The following is a 22,456-nucleotide window of genomic DNA, read 5'->3' on the forward strand; positions in this document are numbered from 1 at the left end:
TGTGGCTGTTTTTATTGCTCCTGGGTTTGTAGGAAGATGTCTTCTTCTTTTCTGCAGTGGTGTTTATGTAAGATCTCATCTCTCTCTGTCTAAATACTAATATTATCCAACATATTGCACGTAATATGATTATTTCACAGGCCTTGTACATAAAATACAAAAATAAAGATGTGACTTAGTTAAGTCCACTCCAGGAAAGATTATATCATATCCAAGAACACAGCAATATGTCAATGCTTTTCATTTATTCCAGATGAAGTAATCTAAAGTTTACATACATACATACATAAGATCTTTATATAGATAAATGTGGAGAACACATTCATTTAGTTACCAGGATCTAAATTAAACTTCACAGAGGATAATGTCTTTCAGTCACTTTAATGCTCACATCACCAGCTTTCTAATACCAAACTCAACCATATAACTGCTGATACATGAGGTTTTTAAATATGCCGCAGTATTAACTGTCTTTGTTAAAGTCAGGACTCATTAAATCAAGTGTTCTTACAGCTCAGTGTCACCAGCAAAACAGTGTAAAGGTTCCTCCAGTGGGGTATCATAGTAATGTCCCTCATGTGTGACTTCAACTAAGAACAGTGCACCCTTTTTATACCAGAGGCAGGAAGTTAATCTTTTAAATCTATCACTAAAACATGACTTATCTCAGTCACACCCCTATATCACAGCGTCATCATGTTTAACAACAGAATTTACCTGATGATGAGATCAATCCAATCCAAGAAAGTGATATTTTTCCGTTGTATAAATATAGATTAGTCAAATTCAGGAAAATAGTGAGTAGACACATGGGAACAGCTGAGTAGATGCAGTGTAATTTCAGGTCATTGCATGAAACACTAGAGGGCAATGTCTTACAGAAGTCTTACAGAAGTCATAACTTTTGGTTCCTGCTTCTAAATATAGCCTATTGAGCCTTCAATTGATAAGTGTGAATAGTTTTTTTTTTATCCCTCCCTCTCAAACTCTTCCTGACTTTTGCTATAAAACACCTTCCATCCCGCTGCATTTAAGTCAGTCACTACTAAGCATCAAACCAATGTCATTACTAAAATGAAATCATCCTGCTGTTTACTGGGCATCCTTCCAACTCACTTCTTTAAAGAAATATCCCATTCATTTTCTCCATTTGTCCTAGCCATTATCAATTCCTCACTTTTATCTGGTTAAATGCCTGAATATTTTAAATCCACTACAGTTCACCCACTTCTCAGTGAGCCATCTCTTGATCCATCCATTTTAAATAACTTCCAGCCAGGGTGGCTCATAGCACTGACACAGCAGGATTCTTAATCAGTGTTTTATCAGCTGATGGCCTAACATAAAAGAATCAATAAAGCAATAAAACTGTTGTCGCTTTTGATACAGCTGACCATATAATTTTAATTGAACATCATAAGCATTTGTTTGGCATATCAGGTACAGTTTTAGATTGTCTGTCTATTAGGAAATTCTGTGTGGTCATTGGTAACTTTAAATCCTCCACCTCCCGTTTCCCATCTCTCCTATCCTATGGAGTGCCTCAAGGCTCAGTTCTTGGTCCTTATTATTTTCCATTGGTATGTTACCTCTAGGTCAAATCTTTCATAAGTATAACATCAGTTTCCATTTTTATGCAGACGAGTCTCAGATCTAATTCTCGTTTTACTCCATACAACACACTTCTCCTCTCACTTAATTTCTCTATCCTGTTGCATCAAAACCCAGTGCAGTAATCTGGGTGTTATCTCTGATAATAAACTTAACTTTGACCAACAGGTGAAGTCAGTCATTCAATCGTGCTTTCTGCAACTTTGTAATATCTTGAGGAGACTGAACCTTTGGAGTCAAGGTCCCACGACTCCGAAACGACCTGCTGGAGGAGATCAAGCAGGCTAGCTCTGTTTCCTCTTTTAAATCTCCCTTGATAATGCACTTTTTCATAATTGCTTTCTCTTGAATCGGTAATTCTTCTGATTTTACTGTGTTTTAGTAATTCATATCTCACTTGTCATTATTACTGTATCAGTTCTACTTATCTTTATTATTTATTTGGTAATTTCTCTTTTTTTATGCCCTTGTAAAGCACTTTGTAACTTGTTTTTGAAAAGTGCTAAATAAATAAAGTCCTAAATACATCCTTTTAGTTTCAACAATATTTATATATTTATATATATTATATAATATAATCAATTTTATCAGCTGGTCATGATAAGATGTGAATGCAAACTAATTACCTATGGCGAAAGTCAGTAGATAATGTCTGTGAAAACCTCTGATCTGATCTTTATCTGAGAGATAATATAAAGTCTCTTTAGAGTAATCTTGCTTTAACTTTGATTAAAGCATCTAAGAACATAATGGAAAAATAATGATTTATGGCATTTGTTCATTAACACAGTCCATGCACTTTTATTGAAGTAGATTGAACTTTGAATTTATTGCTGTAATTTAAATGCAGTGTCATTCCTAGAAATGGATTTACATTTCATATAATTTACCTACAACCCAACCCAGATGATACAATGATTATTTCTAGGGAAGGCACCAACTTTTATGTAAACAGTGTCACGGCTCTTGTCAATCAGATGTAATTGTCTTTTTAATAACCTTAGTCCAACGTTAGTTGGACTTTATTGTCCTTGGGGGAAATTTTCACAGCACTGTACACTGTACACAGCACACAACAACGACAGGCAAAACAACAATAAATTCCCTCTGCATTTATGGTTTGCTATTCACTATAGACATTTTATTGTAAATGAGAGACATCCACAATCTACTGTATTATGCTATATCTGATTTGCCTTTCTACTGCATTTATGAAATTAACCTGTAAATATACAAAGACACCCAACGCAGTGCATTTTCTGTTTGTATGTAGTCATGTGTATGTCTAAAGTGAGTCATGCTCTGCAGACTTTAGTTGATGAAAAAATAGTTTATTTGCCTAAATGAGCAATCACATGATTACAAATACAATATCCACAACCTGAGAGTTACATTCACTGCATTCTTTCATTGGTGAAAAGGCAAACTGGTGAAACATTCATCACACATTGACACTGGTGCAGCTTGAAACATAACATGCCACACCAGGTTGAACAGAAAACATACTGCACTAAGTGTTCACAGGATACTGGTAACCACATCAGAATAGAGAAATACTGAGATGTGAAAAGTTAAGTTTGTCAAAAACAAATTTCCTCTTAATGCAGGTGAAATCAAACATGTGAATAACTCACAGGGAGTTTGATCTTTAGTAATGAGTAACTAAATGGATGCCCCTTTCCCGATTAGTTACTCATTAAATCTTGACAGGGCATAATTCACAACGCCAAGCTCTGTGTGGTAGACTTTATCTTCATTCTCTTCATCTCATTTGTAATGAACATAAAACAAATCATTGTTTTATAAGAGGGCTCATTTCTTAAATCTTTGTATCTACAATGATTCAATTAAATGTATTATGCAACACTGATCCCTGACCCTTGTTAAAAGAATTGGTCAAAAAATCTATCAGGAAAACTCAAAAATCAATACAGGTATGTCTAACTCCTTAGACTATGATACTTTACATGATATAGTGTAATTAACAAATGTCTTTGTGAAAGTTAGATTGTCTACAGGTGTGACATTCAGTTATATTAGGTTTTGAATAGATATAATTTATACACTTAGGTATATGTGATGATATAAACTAGCTTCTCCTTTCCATTTGCATTATTTCACTAATCTGAATAACGTCTGTGCTGCCTCGAGGCCTTCAGGGTGATGTGCTGAAAGATAAAGCACCTTATTATCTTATCAAATCACACTTTTACTGACATTACAATAAACATAATCGGAATTACTCTAGTCATCTCTGACAATTGAGATATTTCTTGGCAAAAGTTTCTTCATACCTGCTGGAAAGACTTTAAGATTCAAGCATTTTTTTCTTTTGTTTCAGTGGGATCAGAGAGAAATCCCTTGTTATTGATTGTTATTGTATTATGATTTTGTTTTGGATTATTGTGGTTGCGGACCTTCCCTTTTTGGGATAATAAAGTTTTACAAAAAATGTATCCAAAACTGACAAGCTGCAAACTGGAATTTCATTGGAGATATCATAGTATACGTGTGGAGTCAAATATGATGCCAGAGAGGTGTCAAACATGCTCAAGCAAACAGACTGTCCCCATACAAAAGGAAAATGAAAGCTATTATGTGTATCCAAACTAAAAGGGCATCATTGTGCTTTACAACCACAATCATGGCAATAACAGGTTGATCATTAACCTCTGCGAAAGTGGTTTGTCAAGGTAAACCCAAGTCCAAATTATCATCCATAAAGGAGCAGAGAGTGCAGGTTCTATCTTCAGTCTGACCTCATTAGATGATCCATCATATCGTGCTCTGGTTCCTTTGGACCTGAGCAAAGATTTGTGCACCGTCAGCACTATACTGAGAAATTGCTATCTGCATTCGCTGTATGTGTTCATCATAGGTAGGAAGGGAGGATGTAGGAGCAGGATCGCTGTTCCTTTGGATCTGAGCATATTCTGTTGCGTTATTCTGTAGCTCCTGCAGGACTGTCTCATCAACCTGGTCCTGGGGTAAACTGATGTCTGCATCCTAGTAAAAGAAAAGGGGGGAGGGAAAAAATATTAGACAGTTTTGATTTAAGTTTGGGGCATAAGATAATCTCTCTAATTCCATAAAAGCTAACTTAAGAGATAAAATATTAACAGTTAAACAAATATTTGGTTTATAGTACCAAAAACAAGCACAAACATAAACACGGAAATCTGTTGCTATGTGGTGATGAGACACATATACGCTGCCACTGCATTGTGTGAGCTGAAAATCCTCCTCCGGGTTCAAACTCTCATTGTGTTGAACACAGGTCCTGGAGGAGTCTGATTGATGGGGGAAGGGAGCCTCTTTAAATCAAACTAAGCATTAAGCATTCACATTAAAGATTTTATCATCTTTTATTTCCATCAAGATTCTGCGAACAGTATATTTTTAGTATTTCATGCAGATTTACTTGCAGCTTACTGTTATATTATTACAAATGTCTTAATCATGAATGAAGGTTTGTTTGAACTACAGAATTGTTGCTTTTGGCATTTTATGCTTCTAATACTCAACAGAGGCATAATATGTACTTATAAATCATATTATGCACTGTGATAAAATCATCTTTTTATTACAACCATATACGAGGAACTTTAAATATATCCAATTTTACCCTGCTTTTTTCTCTGCTTAGTATGGCGGATGCTGAAATTCTAATACATGCCTTTGTTTCCTCACGACTGGATTACTGTAATGTCCTATTCTCTGGTCTACCTAGCTGCAGTATTAAAAAATTACAACTTGTGCAAAATGCTGCCACCAGAATACTAACTAGAACTAGAAACTTTGACCATATCACTCCAGTCCTAATCTCCCTTCACTGGCTCCCAATCTAAGCCAGATCTGATTTTAAGGTGTTTCTCTTAGTTTATAAATCACTACATGGACTTGTACCCTCATATTTTTCTGACCTCATCAACCCTTATACTTCCCCTCGTGCACTCCGATCACATGATGCTGGATATCTTACTGTTCCTAGAATCAAGAAAAAATCAGTAGGCAGTTGAATGGTAAATGGACTGTACTTGTATAGTGCCTTTCTAGTCTTCCAACCACTGAAAATGCTTTTTACACTACAAAACACATTCACCCATTCACACACATTCATACGCTGAATGGGTACAAGGGCTACCATGCAAGGTCCCAACCTGCCCATCGAGGAAGCTAACCATTCACACACATTCATACACTGATGGCACAGCCATCAGGAGCAATTTGGGGTTAAGTGTCTTGCCCAAGGACACATCAGCATGTGGACTGGAGGAGCCGGGAATCGAACGGACGACCCACTCTACCTCCTGAGCCACAGCCGCCAAGTTGAGTGTTCTCCTACCGAGCTCCCTATCTCTGGAACCAGCTACCTCTTTTCTAATCAGGGAAGCTACTTCTGTTGAAATCTTTAAATCTAGACTCAAAACATACTTATTCTTACAATCATATGACCTCCCTTAACAACATTGACATGGGTAGTCTTTTCCCTCACCCCACTGAGGCTGTAGAACAGCTAAACTGTCTCACTAATATCTCCATTCCTGCTATCAGTTGTAGTGATGTGATAATGTTGATAATGTGATGTTTCACATGATGAGCTACCTCAGATGGTTTTCTGTGTTTTGGACCACTTTTAAATTTTCTTTTAATATTGGACGATTGTTTTGAGTGTATTGAGACACCCTGGTGTGATTTTGCACTTTAAATAAAATAAACTTTACTTAACTTTACTTATTCCTTTAGAATCTTGTGTCATTGTTCACTAATGTTTCATGACATACCATATATAAAACATGACTCCATCATCATTTGGATTCATATGCATTCAGATTCATGCATACATGTCAATTTGTCTGAGCAATCTTTGCATACATTTTGGTGTGAGAACTAACTGAGAATCATTTAGGTATTGAGTTTGGCATGCAAACACGTTCTCTGATTACTTGCATATCTACACCTGATTTCTTTGAGTAACCCGGTTACTTAAGTGCATGTAAACCCATTAAACCCACAGTACCTCATCTCCAGAGAATGCTGTGTTGTCCAAGCCTTCATCTCCTTTAACACAAGAAATAAACAATACTTACAACAATTCAATTCTGAGGGTAAATAATACTGTGTAAATATACAAATACATAAAATGGACACATACACACAATCTTTTTGCATCTACTCCCTTTGACTTTTCTTGATCACAAACACATAAAATCTTGCATTACACTTACCTGTTCCGAAGGAGGTGATCCCATTAAAGATTTCTCCCATCCTGTTTAGAGAGTTAATGGACCATTACTATGTAAATTAGACATCAGAAATGCATTATCTGACTTTTTGCAAACATAATGATAATAATAACTGTATTGTATACTGAATGATTAGGTAAGCACTTTTATCTGCTTCCGATTATATTAAATTAGTTTTGCTGATCATATTTGTTAGGAGTGACTCCTAAATGTCATACAAAGTCAGAAGCAGCATAAATCCTCTGATAGTGTCACTGCTTGTCAACCCCCCCACCCCTCCAAAGAAACCCAAAACAAAACAAAAATGCTGCCGTCTTATATCTCAAAGCTGTTTACCACTTACTGTTTTTTAAAAAAGTAGAATCCTCCACCAACAGCTCCACCAACGGCGGCACAACATGCTACTACTGATCCAGCGATGCAATCAGCCCCACATGCAGGTGTTTCCTCTGGGAAGGTAAAAATTTAAGAGAGATACGATCATAGTTTTACACCATTTTGTGAACTGGAACTGTCTCATCATCTCAACATGCCTGTAGATACAAAGCATACAACAACTTCTCCCTTTATGTGATTTTACAATTATCAATGCCTATTTGTTTAGTACAGAGACTGAGGCCTTGACACGTCCTTTGGCAAGAGAAGTTTCATGTTGCTGTTGCTGAATGCTCGTGTGGCATGTTGCTTTAGCAAACATGCTATTACAGATTAATTTATTTTTATTCAGTTGATAGTAATAAAAACTGTAAGTAATATCTTTAGGAAGCTTGCTATTCTTCACATTATTAGAGGTATAAAACTATAAGTTAGTCGCAATGTCAGATGTCAATGTCAAGAGTTAAAATCTGCAATTAATAAAATCTACATACCTGTTACAGACAATTGATGTTCTGCAGATGACGTTCTCCCAGTTTTATTATTCAGTGCTTGACAGGTGTAGTTGCCACTGTCAGAAAGTTCAGTCATGTTTTTAGTGAACACAGCAGAATCATTTAATATCTCTATCCCGTTCAGTGACCAGGTGTAACTGGCAGATGGTGTGGACGCAGCAGAGCAGGTTAAGTTTAAGGTCTCTCCAACGTTTATCCAATTTTGTCCTGTGATTTGAACATCCTCTGGTCCATCTGAAAACAAATACTTGGAAAGTTCTTACACCAGCACAAATAATGTGTTTTTTACACAGTACATTGATTGGGGAAAAGAAACTAATAAAGAATAGAAAAATTGCTCAATAACTGACTTAAAAATCATGTGTTACAGGGCTATATATACTGCACTGTATGTTACTTACAGTTAACAACCATGCTGTATTTAGCTTCATCAAAGCTGACGGCGTTGCTGATTTTACACAAATATTCTCCACTGTGTGTTTTCTCCAGAGAGAGAAAAGACAACACTCTGTTCTCATCGTAAAGTGTCATGTTGTCAACCAGAGTCAGTGAGGAGCCGTCCTTCATCCACTCTCTGGTAAACTCAGTGCCAGCACAATCGCAGGTTAGGTTGACAGAGTTCCCCTCAATCATTTCGTCTATTGATGTGATATTAACACTAGAAATTCTCTCTGTTGGGCAAAACAAGAAGGATTTTGTGTGAAAACAAAAGTAACATAAAGGTTGAATGAGTTCATTTAACATTTACAGTCTTGAACATCCCAAAGTCTTATATAAAAACAAGGACACTGGAAAATGTCCTTGTTTTTGACATAGAATTGACTTCACTACACTTAATAATGGAGACGAAAAAAGTTATATCAAAATCAAAAGATCCTCCAACATTGACTCAAGCAGTCAATAGTTTAAGACTTGTAATCCTTAAATTATATGTTTAAACATGTACATTTTCAATTGGAGTGACATTTTCATATTTTCAACTTCACATTATGGCATTAGAAAAAACAGGAAGGGAAAGAGGTTAGCCTGCAAGGTCAAGCATTCAAATGTTAAATTCAAAGGTGTGTAAGATATGTTTTTTCTTGACTATTTTACTGCAAAGGATACAGAAATAATGCGTTTCTTGTCTGTCTTTTTATTTTTAAAATTGAATTTACTCTGCCCACCTGCAAATTACGCCAGTGGACATACAGTATATCACCTATATCACTACTGTATCCACACAATGTATTAATTCCAACTTACACAGTACAGAGACAACTGAGTGCTGAGATGTTTCATATCTCAGAGTTCTGTTTTTAAAGGCCTGTCAGTTGTAGTTACCACTCTGACTTGTCTGAATTTCAATGAGATTATAAGCACTGGTACAGTATCAGACAGAAGTTCTCTATTCAGAAGCCACATAAACTGATCAGAGGGTCTGGAGACTTCTGGTAGAAACTGCTCCCATGGCCTAATATACAACACTGTCCTCAGTACTTGCAGTAGTGCAATGCTTATTGTTTCTGGACCATACAGTTTATTTTGCATAATTGACCATACCTACATTCTCCATGAAAATGTTAGTCTGAACGTCCATTTCCTTATCATCAACAAAATTCCAGATCCGACCAGATTTTGCAGTTGTAACACCTACATTTACTTAATGATTGTGATTTATCTTCATGATTGTCCTAAATTTGTGTACCGAAACTAACATCAGTTAGCCTCACCTATTTTTCATACAGCTTATTTTGCATAATTGACCATACCTACATTATCCATGAAAATGTTATTAGTGTTTCTTCTCTTTTAAACCACAAATATTTAGCACAACCATTCACTGTATGTCATTGTAATGATCCACATTAAACAAAACAAAAAAACTTGTATTTTAACTTGTTATGTGTTTATATAGAATGTAACAGTTGAGACAGACTTGGGCTTGACTTGAACTTGCCAGGACAATAAAACCTCTGTGTCCTATTATCAGACATAAATATGTATTACTGGTACTTTGACACAATGTTAATAGCAGGTGTTACAGACTCAACAAATAAATAAACACAGATATTTTACTCAAACTTACCCACTACAGTTATAGCTGAAGGCTGAGATGTTTGATATCTCAGAGTTTTGTTGTTAAAGGCTTGACAGCTGTAGTCCCCACTATGACTCCCCTCAATGTTAATCAGTGTGAGCTCTGGTCCAGTATCAGACAGCTTGACTCCATTCAGAAACCACTGAAAGTGAGCAGGGGGTCTGGAGGCTGCTGAGCAGGACAGGCTGATGTCTGACCCTTCCATATAGTATTCTTGTGTTGAAGATAGCATTAAATCAATGTTTTCTGGGCCAACTGAATGTGGGGAGCAGAAACAGCCAATTTATAATCATAGTATCATGAGAAATAACTGAGTCAAACAGCTTGACACAGTGTGAAGCCTCATACTTCATTAATATGCACAACTGCATCACTATACACCTAGTCACCAGAAAAAATAAGAAACACCTGCACAATGTAATGTAACAGACCATCCCTGCGATAAAAAAACATTTAAATGACACTAATTGTATAATGTTTTTGTATACACGGTGCTGTAATTTGTGGTTGTGTTGCACCAGATATCACTAGATTGAAAGCTGCTTCTAAAAGAACATGTGAAATATTAGAAACACCAGAATATTAAAAACACTATTGAAAATAAACATTGTGAACATGTTAAGTTTCACAAAGGGCTGAAGGCCTCTTCTATTGGATTTTATTAAATCGTACAGTCATTCAGTGTCTACAGTTATCAGTTTAGCCTGCATAATGCATTGTTCAGAAGAGCAAAGAGTATCATAAAAAGTCATTAACACGAGGCCACATCTTGCTAAGATTTGGCACTAATATAAATCAAGCTAAGATTTGCATGCAGATACTGTTAGATAAATAGTGAGTGAGTAAGTTAGTAACTCACAGCTGATGGAAAGATTTACTGGATCACTGGTGTCTTCACTGAAAGAATTGGACACTTTGCAGCTGTATGATCCCTGGTCATAGCGGATGACATTGGATATAGTGAGAGTGGAGTGTCCATTAGTGAGCTGAACTCTCTCACTGGGTTTAACCTCAGAGCTGCCGTTCAGCCAGACGAAAGAGAGGGAGGATCCAGAAGAAGAGCAGGACAGACTGACAGAGCTGTTGAACTCCACCAAGTCTGTGTTGTTGACTTCTACCTTTACATTGGAGACTGGCACTGTGGGTGAAAAGACACAGTTGTTTTATATTTGCCACTACCTAACAAAGGGAGCATGGCTCAGCAGAGTGCAGCAATGTAGAAGCAGGGAACAAATCTAAGGTTAATGATACAAGGATGAGTATTCATGACTAAATTTTCATGCTTTGTATTAGCTTCTGGGGCTACTAAAACAGTGGTGAATCATTTAGCTCAGCATAACATTCAGTTATAGTTTCACAATTGTTATTCACTGGACATACACAAACCATAGTCAACACAGAAGTGAAAACACTTCAAGTAACCTTTATACTAAACTGTGGAGAAAAGTGTCATCTCTGACTGGTGTCAGTGCCATTATAGAAGCAACTGTATCTACTTAAAGATTGTGTTTCCCTTCTTCTCCTACTACTTGTAAAACATTTAAACACAACAACTATACAATCAGACAATACACATCTAGTGCAAGTAATAAATACTTTCCAGTCCAGTATCAGAGCTGTTGAATTGAGACTTGACTTGGACTTTTCTTCAGTCAGACATGGATATTTGAGACTTGATTGCCTTAAGATTGAAAGGTAAAAGCACCAGAGAGGACTAGTTCAGCTGTTCCACACACTCTGCGTGTTTTATTTTAATCATCTGGTAGAAACTGCTCCCATGGCCTAATAAATAACACTGTCCTCAGTACTTGCAGTAGTGCAATGCTTATTGTTTCTGGACCATACAGTTTATTTTGCATAATTGACCATATCTACATTCTCCATGAAAATGTTAGTTTGAACGTCCATTTCCTCATCATCAACAAAATTCCAGATCCAACCAGATTTTGCAGTTGTAACACGTACATTTACTTAGTGATTGTGATTTATCTTCATGATTGTCCTAAATTTGTGTACCAAAACTAACGTCAGCTTGTTCTACTTTTGACCACATCAGACAAACAGGCATTTGGTACCACCTCAAACATTTTTTATTCTGAGACCTCCTCGCTATCTCTGTAAGAGCAAAGTTTGCAATATCACTATTTGAATGACGAGTATCTAGTGCAGGAATGTACTTTATGTACAGATGTTATTAGTGTTTCTCCTCTTTTAAACCACAAATATTTAGCACAACCATTCACTGTATGTCATTGTAATGATCCGCATTAAAGGAATAAAAAAACTTGCATTTTGACTTGTTATGTGTTTATAAAGAATGTAACAGTTGAGACAGACTTGGGCTTGACTTGAACTTGCCAGGACAATAAAATTGCTGTGTCCTATTATCACAGAGAAATATGTATTGTTGGTACTTTGACACAATGTTAATAGCAGGTGTTACAGACGCAACAAATAAATAAACACAGATGTTTTACTCAAACTTACCCAGTACAGTTATAGCTGAAGGCTGAGATGTTTGATATCTCAGAGTTTTGTTGTTAAAGGCTTGACAGCTGTAGTCCCCACTCTGACTCCCCCGAATGTTAGTCAGTGTGAGCTCTGGTCCAGTATCAGACAGCTTGACTCCATTCAGAAACCACTGAAACTGAGCAGGGGGTCTGGAGGCTGCTGAGCAGGACAGGCTGATGTTTGACCCTTCCACATAGTATTCTTGTGTTGGAGATAAATTAATGTTTTCTGGGCCAACTGAATGTGGGGAGCAGAAACAGCCAATTTATAATCATAGTATCATGAGAAATAACTGAGTCAAACAGCTTGACACAGTTTGAGGCCTCATAATTCATTAATAGGAACGACTGCATCACTATACACCTAGTCACCAGAAAAAATAAGAAACACCTGCACAATGTAATGTAACAGACCATCACTGTGATAAAAAATTCTTTAAATGATACTAATTGTATAATGTTTTTGTATACATGGTGCTGTAATTTGTGGTTGTGTTGCACCAGATGTCATTAGATTGAAAGCTGCTTCTAAAAGAACATGTGAAATATTAGAAACACCAGAATATTAAAAACACTATTGAAAATAAACATTGTGATCATGTTAAGTTTCACAAAGGGCTGAAGGCCTCTTCTATTGGATTTTATTAAATTGTACAGTCATTCAGTGTCTACAGTTATCAGTTTAGCCTGCATAATTGTTCAGAACAATAAAGAGTATCTAAAAAGTCATTAACACAAAGCCACACCTTGCTAAGATTTGGCACTAATATAAATCAAGCTAAGATTTGCATGCAGATACTGTTAGATTAAATACTGAGTGAATAAGTTAGTAACTCACAGCTGATGGAAAGATTTACTGGATCACTGGTGCCTTCATTGATAGCATTGGACACTTTGCAGCTGTATGATCCCTGGTCATAGCGGGTCACACTGGATATAGTGAGAGTGGAGTTTCCATCAGTGAGCTGAACTCTTTCATTGGCTGTAACCTCAGAGCTGTCGTTCAGCCAGACGAAAGAGAGGGAGGATCCAGAAGAAGAACAGGACAGACTGACAGAGCTGTTGAACTCCACCAAGTCTGTGCTGCTAACTTCTACCTTTACATTGGAGACTGGCACTGTGGGTGAAAAACACAGTTGTTTTATATTTGCCACTACCTAACAAAGGCAGCATGGCTCAGTAGAGTGCAGCAATGTAGAAGAAGTGAACAAATCTCAGGTTAATGATACAATGATGAGTATTCATGACTAGATTTTCATGCTTTGTATTAGCTTCTGGGGCTACTAAAACAGTGGTGAATCATTTAGCTCAGCGTAACATTCAGTTATAGTTTCACAATTGTTATTCACTAGACATACACAAACCATACTCAACACAGATGTGAAAACACTTCACGTAACTTCTACACTAAACTGTGGATAAAAGTTTCATCTCTGACTGGTGTCAGTGCCATTATAGAAACTGTATCTACTTAAAGATTGTGTTTCCATTCTTCTCCTACTATTTGTTTAACATTTAAATGCAACAACCATACGATCAGACAATACACATCTAGTGCAAGTAATAAATACTTTCCAGTCCAGTATCAGAGCTGTTGAATTGACACTTGACTTGGACTTTTCTTCAGTCAGACTTGGATCTTTGAGACTTGATTGCCTTAAGATTGAAAGGTAAAAGCACCAGAGAGGACTAGTTCAGCTGTTCCACACACTCTGTGTGTTTTATTTTAATCATCTGGTAGAAACTGCTCCCATGGCCTAATAAACAACACTGTCCTCAGCACTTGCAGTAGTGCAATGCTTATTGTTTCTGGACCATACAGTTTATTTTGCATAATTGACCATACCTACATTCTCCATGAAAATGTTAGTTTGAACGTCCATTTCCTCATCATCAACAAAATTCCAGATCCGACCAGATTTTGCAGTTGTAACATGTACATTTACTTAGTGATTGTAATTTATCTTCATGATTGTCTTAAATTCGTCTACCAAAACTACCATCAGTTAGCCTCACCTATTTTTCTGCTTATGACCATATCAGACAAACAGGCATTTGGTACCACCTCAAACATTTTTTATTCTGAGACCTCCTCGTTATCTCTGTAAGAGCAAAGTTTGCAATATCACTATTTGAATGACGAGTGTCTAGTGCGGGAATGTACTTTATATACAAATGTTACTAGTGTTTCTTCTCTTTTAAACCACAAATATTTAGCACAACCATTCACTGTATGTCATTGTAATGATCCACATTAAACAAAACAAAAAAACTTGTATTTTAACTTGTTATGTGTTTATTAAGAATGTAACAGTTGAGACAGACTTGGGCTTGACTTGAACTTGCCAGGACAATAGAACTGCTGTGTCCTATTATCACAGAGAAATATGTATTATTGGTACTTTGACACAATGTTAATAGCAGATATAACAGACTCAACAAATAAATAAACACAGATGTTTTACTCAAACTTACCCACTACATTTATAGCTGAAGGCTGAGATGTTTGATATCTCAAAGTTTTGTTGTTAAAGGCTTGACAGCTGTAGTCCCCACTCTGACTCCCCCGAATGTTAGTCAGTGTGAGCTCTGGTCCAGTATCAGACAGCTTGTCTCCATTCAGAAACCACTGAAATTGAGCAGGGGGTTTGGAGGCTGCTGAGCAGGACAGGCTGATGTCTGACCCTTCCACATAGTATTCTTGTGTTGGAGATAGCATTAAATCAATGTTTTCTGGGCCAACTGAATGTGGGGAGCAGAAACAGCCAATTTATAATCATGGTAAAAAAAATATTTAAATGATACTAATTGTATAATGTTTTTGTATACACGGTGCTGTAATTTGTGGTTGTGTTGCACCAGATATCATTAGGTTGAAAGCTGCTTCTAATAGAACATTTGAAATATTAGAAACACCAGAATATTAAAAACAGTATTGAAAATAAACATTGTGAACATGTTAAGTTTCACAAAGGGCTGAAGGCCTCTTCTATTGGATTTTATTAAATTGTACAGTCATTCAGTGTCTACAGTTGTCAGTTTAGCCTGCATAATGCATTGTTCAAAACAGCAAAGAGTATCACAAGGCCACACCTTGCTAAGATTTGGCACTAATATAAATCCAACTAAGATTTGCATGCAGATACTGTTAGATAAATAGTGAGTGAGTAAGTTAGTAACTCACAGCTGATGGAAAGATTTACTGGATCACTGGTGTCTTCACTGAAAGAATTGGACACTTTGCAGCTGTATGGTCCCTGGTCATAGCGGGTCACACTGAATATAGTGAGAGTGGAGTGTCCATTAATGAGCTGAACTCTCTCTCTGGGTTTAACCTCAGAGCTGCCGTTCAGCCAGACGAAAGAGAGGGAGGATCCAGAAGCACAGCAGAACAAAATGACAGAGCTGCTGAACTCCACCAAGTCTGTGCTGCTGACTTCTACCTTTACATTGGAGACTGGCACTGTGGGTGAAAAACACAGTTGTTTCATATTTGCCACTACCTAACAAAGGGAGCATGGCTCAGTAGAGTGCAACAATGTAGAAGCAGGGAACAAATCTCAGGTTAATGATACAATGATGAGTATTCATGACTAGATTTTCATGCTTTGTATTAGCTTCTGGGGCTACTAAAACAGCAGTGAATCATTTAGCTCAGCATAACATTCAGTTATAGTTTCACAATTGTTAATCACTAGACATACACAAACCATACTTAACACAGAAGTGAAAACACTTCACGTAACTTCTACACCAAACTGTGGAGAAAAGTTTCATCTCTGACTGGTGTCAGTGCCATTATAGAAGCAACTGTATCTACTTAAAGATTGTGTTTCCCTTCTTCTCCTAATATTTGTTTAACATTTAAACACAACAACCATACGATCAGACAATACGCATCTAGTGCAAGTAATAAATACTTTCCAGTCCAGTATCAGAGCTGTTGAATTGAGACTTGACTTGGACTTTTCTTCAGTCAGACTTGGATATTTGAGACTTGATTGCCTTAAGATTGAAAGGTAAAGCACCAGAGAGGACTAGTCCAGCTGTTCCACACTCTGCGTGTTTTATTTTAAGCATCTGGTAGAAACTGCTCCCATGGCCTAATAAACAACACTGTCCTCAGTACTTGCAGTAGTGCAATGCTTATTGTTTCTGGACCATACAGTTTATTTAGCATAATTGACCATACCTACATTCTCCATGAAAATGTTAGTCTGAACGTCCATTTCCTCATCATCAACAAAATTCCAGATCCGACCAGATTTTGCAGTTGTAACACGTACATTTATTTAGTGATTGTGATTTATCTTCATGATTGTCCTAAATTTGTGTACCAAAACTAACGTCAGCTTGTTCTACTTTTGACCACATCAGACAAACAGGCATTTGGTACCACCTCAAACATTTTTTATTCTGAGACCTCCTCGTTATCTCTGTAAGAGCAAAGTTTGCAATATCACTATTTGAATGACGAGTGTCTAGTGCAGGAATGTACTTTATATACAGATGTTATTAGTGTTTCTTCTCTTTTAAACCACAAATATTTAGCACAACCATTCACTGTATGTCATTGTAATGGTCATCAGTAAAGGAAATAAAACAAATTTGTATTTTAACTTGTTATGTGTTTATAAAGAATGTATCACTTGAGACAGACTTGGGCTTGACTTGAACTTGCCAGGACAATAGAACTGCTGTGTCCTATTATCACAGAGAAATATGTATTATTGGTACTTTGACACAATGTTAAAAGCAGGTGTTACAGACTCAACAAATAAATAAACACAGATGTTTTACTCAAACTTACCCACTACATTTATAGCTGAAGGCTGAGATGTTTGATATGTCAGAGTTTTGTTGTTAAAGGCTTGACAGCTGTAGTTCCCACTCTGACTCTCCCGAATGTTAATCAGTGTGAGCTCTGGTCCAGTATCAGACAGCTTGTCTCCATTCAGAAACCACTGAAAGTGAGCAGGGGGTCTGGAGGCAGCTGAGCAGGACAGGGTGATGCTTGACCCTTCCACATAGTATTCTTGTGTTGGAGATAGCGTCAAATTAATGTTTTCTGGGCCAACTGAATGTGGGGAGCAGAAACAGCCAATTTATAATCATGGTAAAAAAATATTTAAATGACACTAATTGTATAATGTTTTTGTATACACGGTGCTGCAATTTGTGGTTGTGTTGCACCAGATATCATAAGGTTGAAAACTGCTTCTAATAGAAAATTTGAAATATTAGAAACACCAGAATATTTAAAACATCATTGAAAATAAACATTGTGAACATGTTAAGTTTCACAAAGGGCTGCAGGCCTCTTCTATTGGATTTTTATTAAATTTTACAGTCATTCAGTGTCTACAGTTGTCAGTTTAGCCTGCATAATGCATTATTTAAAACAGCAAAGAGTATCATAAGGCCACACCTTGCTAATATTTGGCACTAATATAAATCAAACTAAGATTTGCATGCAGATACTGTTAGATAAATAGTGAGTAAGTTAGTAACTCACAGCTGATGGAAAGATTTACTGGATCACTGGTGCCTTCACTGACAGCATTGGACACTTTGCATCTGTACGGTCCCTGGTCATAGCGGGTCACATTGAAAATAGTGAGAGTGGAGTGTCCATTAGTGAGCGGAACTCTCTCACTGGGTTTAACCTCAGAGCTGCCGTTCAGCCAGACGAAAGAGAGGGAGGATCCAGAGGAAGAGCAGAACAAAATGACAGAGTTGCTGAACTCCACCAAGTCTGTGCTGCTGACTTCTACCTTTACATTGGAGACTGGCACTGTGGGTGAAAAAACACAGTTGTTTTATATTTACCACTACCTAACAAAGGCAGCATGGCTCAGTAGAGTGCAGCAATGTAGAAGAAGTGAACAAATCTCAGGTTAATGATACAATGATGAGTATTCATGACTAGATTTTCATGCTTTGTATTAGCTTCTGGGGCTACTAAAACAGTAGTGAACCATTTAGCTCAGCATAACTTTCAGTTATAGTTTCACAATTGTTATTCACTAGACATACACAAACCATACTCAATACAGAAGTGAAAACACTTCACGTAACTTCTACACCAAACTGTGGAGAAAAGTTTAATCTCTGACTGGTGTCAGTGCCATTATAGAAGCAACTGTATCTACTTAAAGATTGTGTTTCCCTTCTTCTCCTACTATTTGTTTAACATTTAAATGCAACAACGATATGATCAGACAATACACATCTAGTGCAAGTAATAAATACTTTCCAGTCCAGTATCAGAGCTGTTGAATTGAGACTTGACTTGGACTTTTCTTCAGTCAGACTTGGATCTTTGAGACTTGATTGCCTTAAGATTGAAAGGTAAAAGCACCAGAGAGGACTAGTTCAGCTGTTCCACACACTCTGCATGTTTTATTTTAATCATCTGGTAGAAACTGCTCCCATGGCCTAATAAACAACACTGTCCTCAGTACTTGCAGTAGTGCAATGCTTATTGTTTCTGGACCATACAGTTTATTTAGCATAATTGACCATACCTACATTCTCCATGAAAATGTTAGTCTGAACGTCCATTTCCTCATCATCAACAAAATTCCAGATCCGACCAGATTTTGCAGATGTAACACGTACATTTACTTAGTGATTGTGATTATCTTCATGATTGTCCTAAATTTGTGTACCGAAACCAACATCAGCTTGTTCTACTTTTGACCACATCAGACAAACAGGCATTTGGTACCACCTCAAACATTTTTTATTCTGAGACCTCCTCGTTATCTCTGTAAGAGCAAAGTTTGCAATATCACTATTTGAATGACGAGTATCTAGTGCAGGAATGTACTTTATGTACAGATGTTATTAGTGTTTTTTCCTCTTTTAAACCACAAATATTTAGCACAACCATTCCTTGTATGTCATTGTAATCATCCACATTAAACAAAGTAAAAAAACTTGTATTTTAACTTGTTATGTGTTTATAAAGAATGTAACAGTTGAGACAGACTTGGGCTTGACTTCAACTTGCCAGGATAATAAAACCGCTGTGTCCTATTATCACAAAGAAATATGTATTATTGGTACTTTGACACAATGTTAATAGCAGGTGTTACAGACACAACAAATAAATAAACACAGATGTTTTACTCAAACTTACCCTGTACAGTTATAGCTGAAGGCTGAGATGTTTGATATCTCAGAGTTTTGTTGTTAAAGGCTTGACAGCTGTAGTTCCCACTATGACTCTCCCGAATGTTAATCAGTGTGAGCTCTGGTCCAGTATCAGACAGCTTGACTCCATTCAGAAACCACTGAAACTGAGCAGGGGGTCTGGAGGCAGCTGAGCAGGACAGCCTGATGTCTGACCCTTCCACATAGTATTCTTGTGTTGGAGATAGCATCAAATTAATGTTTTCTGGGCCAACTGAATGTGGGGAGCAGAAACAGCCAATTTATAATCATAATATCATGAGAAATAACTAAGTCGAACAGCTTGACACAGTGTGAGGCCTCATAATTCATTAATATTAACGACTGCATCATTATACACCTAGTCATCAGAAAAAATAAGAAACTCCTGCACAATGTAATGTAGCAGATCATCCCTGCATTAAAAAAACATTCAAATGACACTAATTGTATAATGCTTTTGTATACACGGAGCTGCAATTTGTGGTTGTGTTGCACCAGATATCACTAGGTTGAAAGCTGCTTCTAAGAGAACATTTGAAATATTAGAAACACCAGAATATTAAAACACTATTGAAAATAAACATTGTGAACATGTTAAGCTTCTGAAAGGGCTGGAGGCCTCTTCTATTGGATTTTATTAAATCGTACAGTCATTCAGTGTCTACAGCGAAAGACTGAATGACTATATTTTTTTTGCATATTGTTGTCAGCGTGTAACCTTCTCAGATCTCTGACACCAGACCATACCGGGGAAAAGAGGTGGTGGCAGCAGTAACTTTTCAGCCAGTCTAGTATTTAATATTCATACCTACAGCAAGGTTTATTACAATACTTTCTCTACAGGACTCGGACCCGTTGATTTTCCTAACAATTCAATATTTCCGGTCGTTATACTAACAAACATAACAATAAACAACATGGCCTGTCCTATGTAACACAACTCGAGCTTATGCCTACACTCTACATCAAAGAAGTAAGCCTAGGACTAAAAACTTAGTGAAAATCAGCTTGAAAAAGCCTGACCCTGCACCTTCCATGCCCTCTTCAGATGAAACTTGGAAGTTTGCATTATTGAACATTAGATCGCTCTCTAGTAAGAGTTTCTACATTAGTAATTTTATTTCTCAATATGGTCTATATTTTCTATTTCTCACTGAATGTTGGCTCTCATCCACCGCCTCAGCAACACTTATTGAGGCTTCTCCCCCTGGCTATAACTTTTTATTTGTCGCTAGACAAGGCAAGAAAGGGGGTGGAATAGCAACCATCTTTTCTGAGTTGGTCAACGGCACTGAACGCACTTTTGGAGATTTCTCAACCTTTGAATATTTAGCCATGACTATTGGAACTCAACAACACATTCTTGTATTAACTATTTATAGACCCCCAGAGCACAATCCTAAATTTCTGTCTGAATTTTCTGAATTTTTGTCAGTTGCTCTTATCAAATATGATAGAGTAATTTTACTGGGTGATTTTAATTTGCATATAAATGACTGCTCATATTCTAGAGCGATGGAATTTATGGACCTTGTTAGTAGTCTAGACTTTACCCAACATGCGAGGAACGCTACCCACAACCGTGGAAATATACTGGACCTTATCTTTTCAAAGGGTATTGATGTTGATGTTTCCTCTATTTTACAGGTTCCGGTTTCTGATCACTCCTGTGTCTTTTTCAAAGTGTCTCTCTGCACTCCGACTAAGTGTTCAGAGCCTGACACAATTACTTATTGCCGTATTGACACCACTGCTAGATCTATACTGGCTGAGTATTTACCTGATCTACTTGACTCCTGTAGTGCAAATTCCGATTCCCTTAATCATCTCAGACAATCTGAATAGCACCTTGCTCAAAACTCTTGATGCTGTTGCTCCTCTTAAAACCAGAAAACGTACTTGGATTAAATCAGCACCATGGTTTTCAGATGACACCCACTCACTCAAACAGATCTGTAGAAAGCTTGAGCGCAAGTGGCGTGTAACAAAACAAGAGAGTTATTACCTTGCCTGTTGAGAGTTATAAGAAATATAAACATGCACTTTCAGCTACCAGGACAGCGTATTTCTCTAGCTTGATTAACATTAATAAAAATAATCTATGTTTTCCAAACTCACACAGAACATCCATGCCAATAGCTCTTCATACAGTGCTGATGATTTTCAAAAATTCTTTACAAATAAGATTGCATCAATTAGAGATAAAGTCACTGGTCCACACTCCTTTCAAAATGATGACTATGAAATCTCCAATTCTTTGATAGATGCAGACACTGTTACTCAGACCTACTGCACCCTTTCACAGTTTGAAATAATTTCCCCTGAGGCCTTTAACAGCCTGGTAACTGCTTCCAAACCCACAACCTGCATATTAGACCGTATACCGTATAATCTTTTTAAGGAACTGTTACCTGTATTAGCTAGTCCTGTTCTTGACATTATAAATAAATACATTTCCATGAGCTTGGTTCCCTCAGCTTTTAAAACTGCTATTATTAAACCGTTGCTTAAAAAACCTAATATTGATCCGCAAGTTCTGAACAATTATCGACCAATTTCCAATCTTCCTTTTTATGTCGAAAATTACTTGACTCACGGCCTACTTATCCAACAACAATCTTTTTCACAAATTCCAATCTGGCTTTAGGTCCCATCATTCTACTGAAACTGCCTTGACCAGAGTAGTCAATGATCTATTAATTATTGTTGATACCGACTTAACATCATTGCTGCTGCTTCTTGACTTGAGTGCAGCTTTTGACACTGTGGATAACAGCATACTTCTAGACCACTTGGAGAAGCATATTGTATCCAGGGACAGTACTTTTCATGGTTTCATTCATATTTATCACATAGAACGCAATGTGTATTTCACAACAATACAATCTTTGAATTTTCTGAAGTAAAGTTTGGTGTACCCCAGGGATCTGTCCTTGGCCT

At 37.0% G+C, this 22,456-nt stretch overlaps 1 protein-coding gene across 1 annotated transcript in view; it reads right to left on the reverse strand.

Moving 5' to 3' along the window:
• Positions 1 to 2,931: 2,931 nt before the first annotated feature.
• Positions 2,932 to 22,456, reverse strand: part of LOC121905257 (hemicentin-1-like) — a 28,114-nt gene continuing 8,589 nt past the window's right edge. Inside the window, exons 8-22 of the mRNA XM_042423383.1 lie at positions 19,482 to 19,748; positions 17,853 to 18,131; positions 17,148 to 17,414; positions 15,522 to 15,800; positions 14,813 to 15,079; positions 13,176 to 13,454; positions 12,315 to 12,575; positions 10,687 to 10,965; positions 9,816 to 10,082; positions 8,149 to 8,418; positions 7,727 to 7,981; positions 7,201 to 7,306; positions 6,840 to 6,880; positions 6,632 to 6,672; positions 2,932 to 4,617 (exon numbers count right to left, since the gene is read on the reverse strand). Coding sequence (XP_042279317.1) covers positions 4,387 to 4,617; positions 6,632 to 6,672; positions 6,840 to 6,880; positions 7,201 to 7,306; positions 7,727 to 7,981; positions 8,149 to 8,418; positions 9,816 to 10,082; positions 10,687 to 10,965; positions 12,315 to 12,575; positions 13,176 to 13,454; positions 14,813 to 15,079; positions 15,522 to 15,800; positions 17,148 to 17,414; positions 17,853 to 18,131; positions 19,482 to 19,748 — 3,389 coding nt within the window. The 3' untranslated portion in view covers positions 2,932 to 4,386. The remainder of the gene's footprint in view (positions 4,618 to 6,631; positions 6,673 to 6,839; positions 6,881 to 7,200; positions 7,307 to 7,726; positions 7,982 to 8,148; positions 8,419 to 9,815; positions 10,083 to 10,686; positions 10,966 to 12,314; positions 12,576 to 13,175; positions 13,455 to 14,812; positions 15,080 to 15,521; positions 15,801 to 17,147; positions 17,415 to 17,852; positions 18,132 to 19,481; positions 19,749 to 22,456) is intronic.

This window comes from Thunnus maccoyii, chromosome 10, assembly GCF_910596095.1.
Source record: "Thunnus maccoyii chromosome 10, fThuMac1.1, whole genome shotgun sequence".
Lineage (NCBI taxonomy): Eukaryota > Metazoa > Chordata > Actinopteri > Scombriformes > Scombridae > Thunnus > Thunnus maccoyii.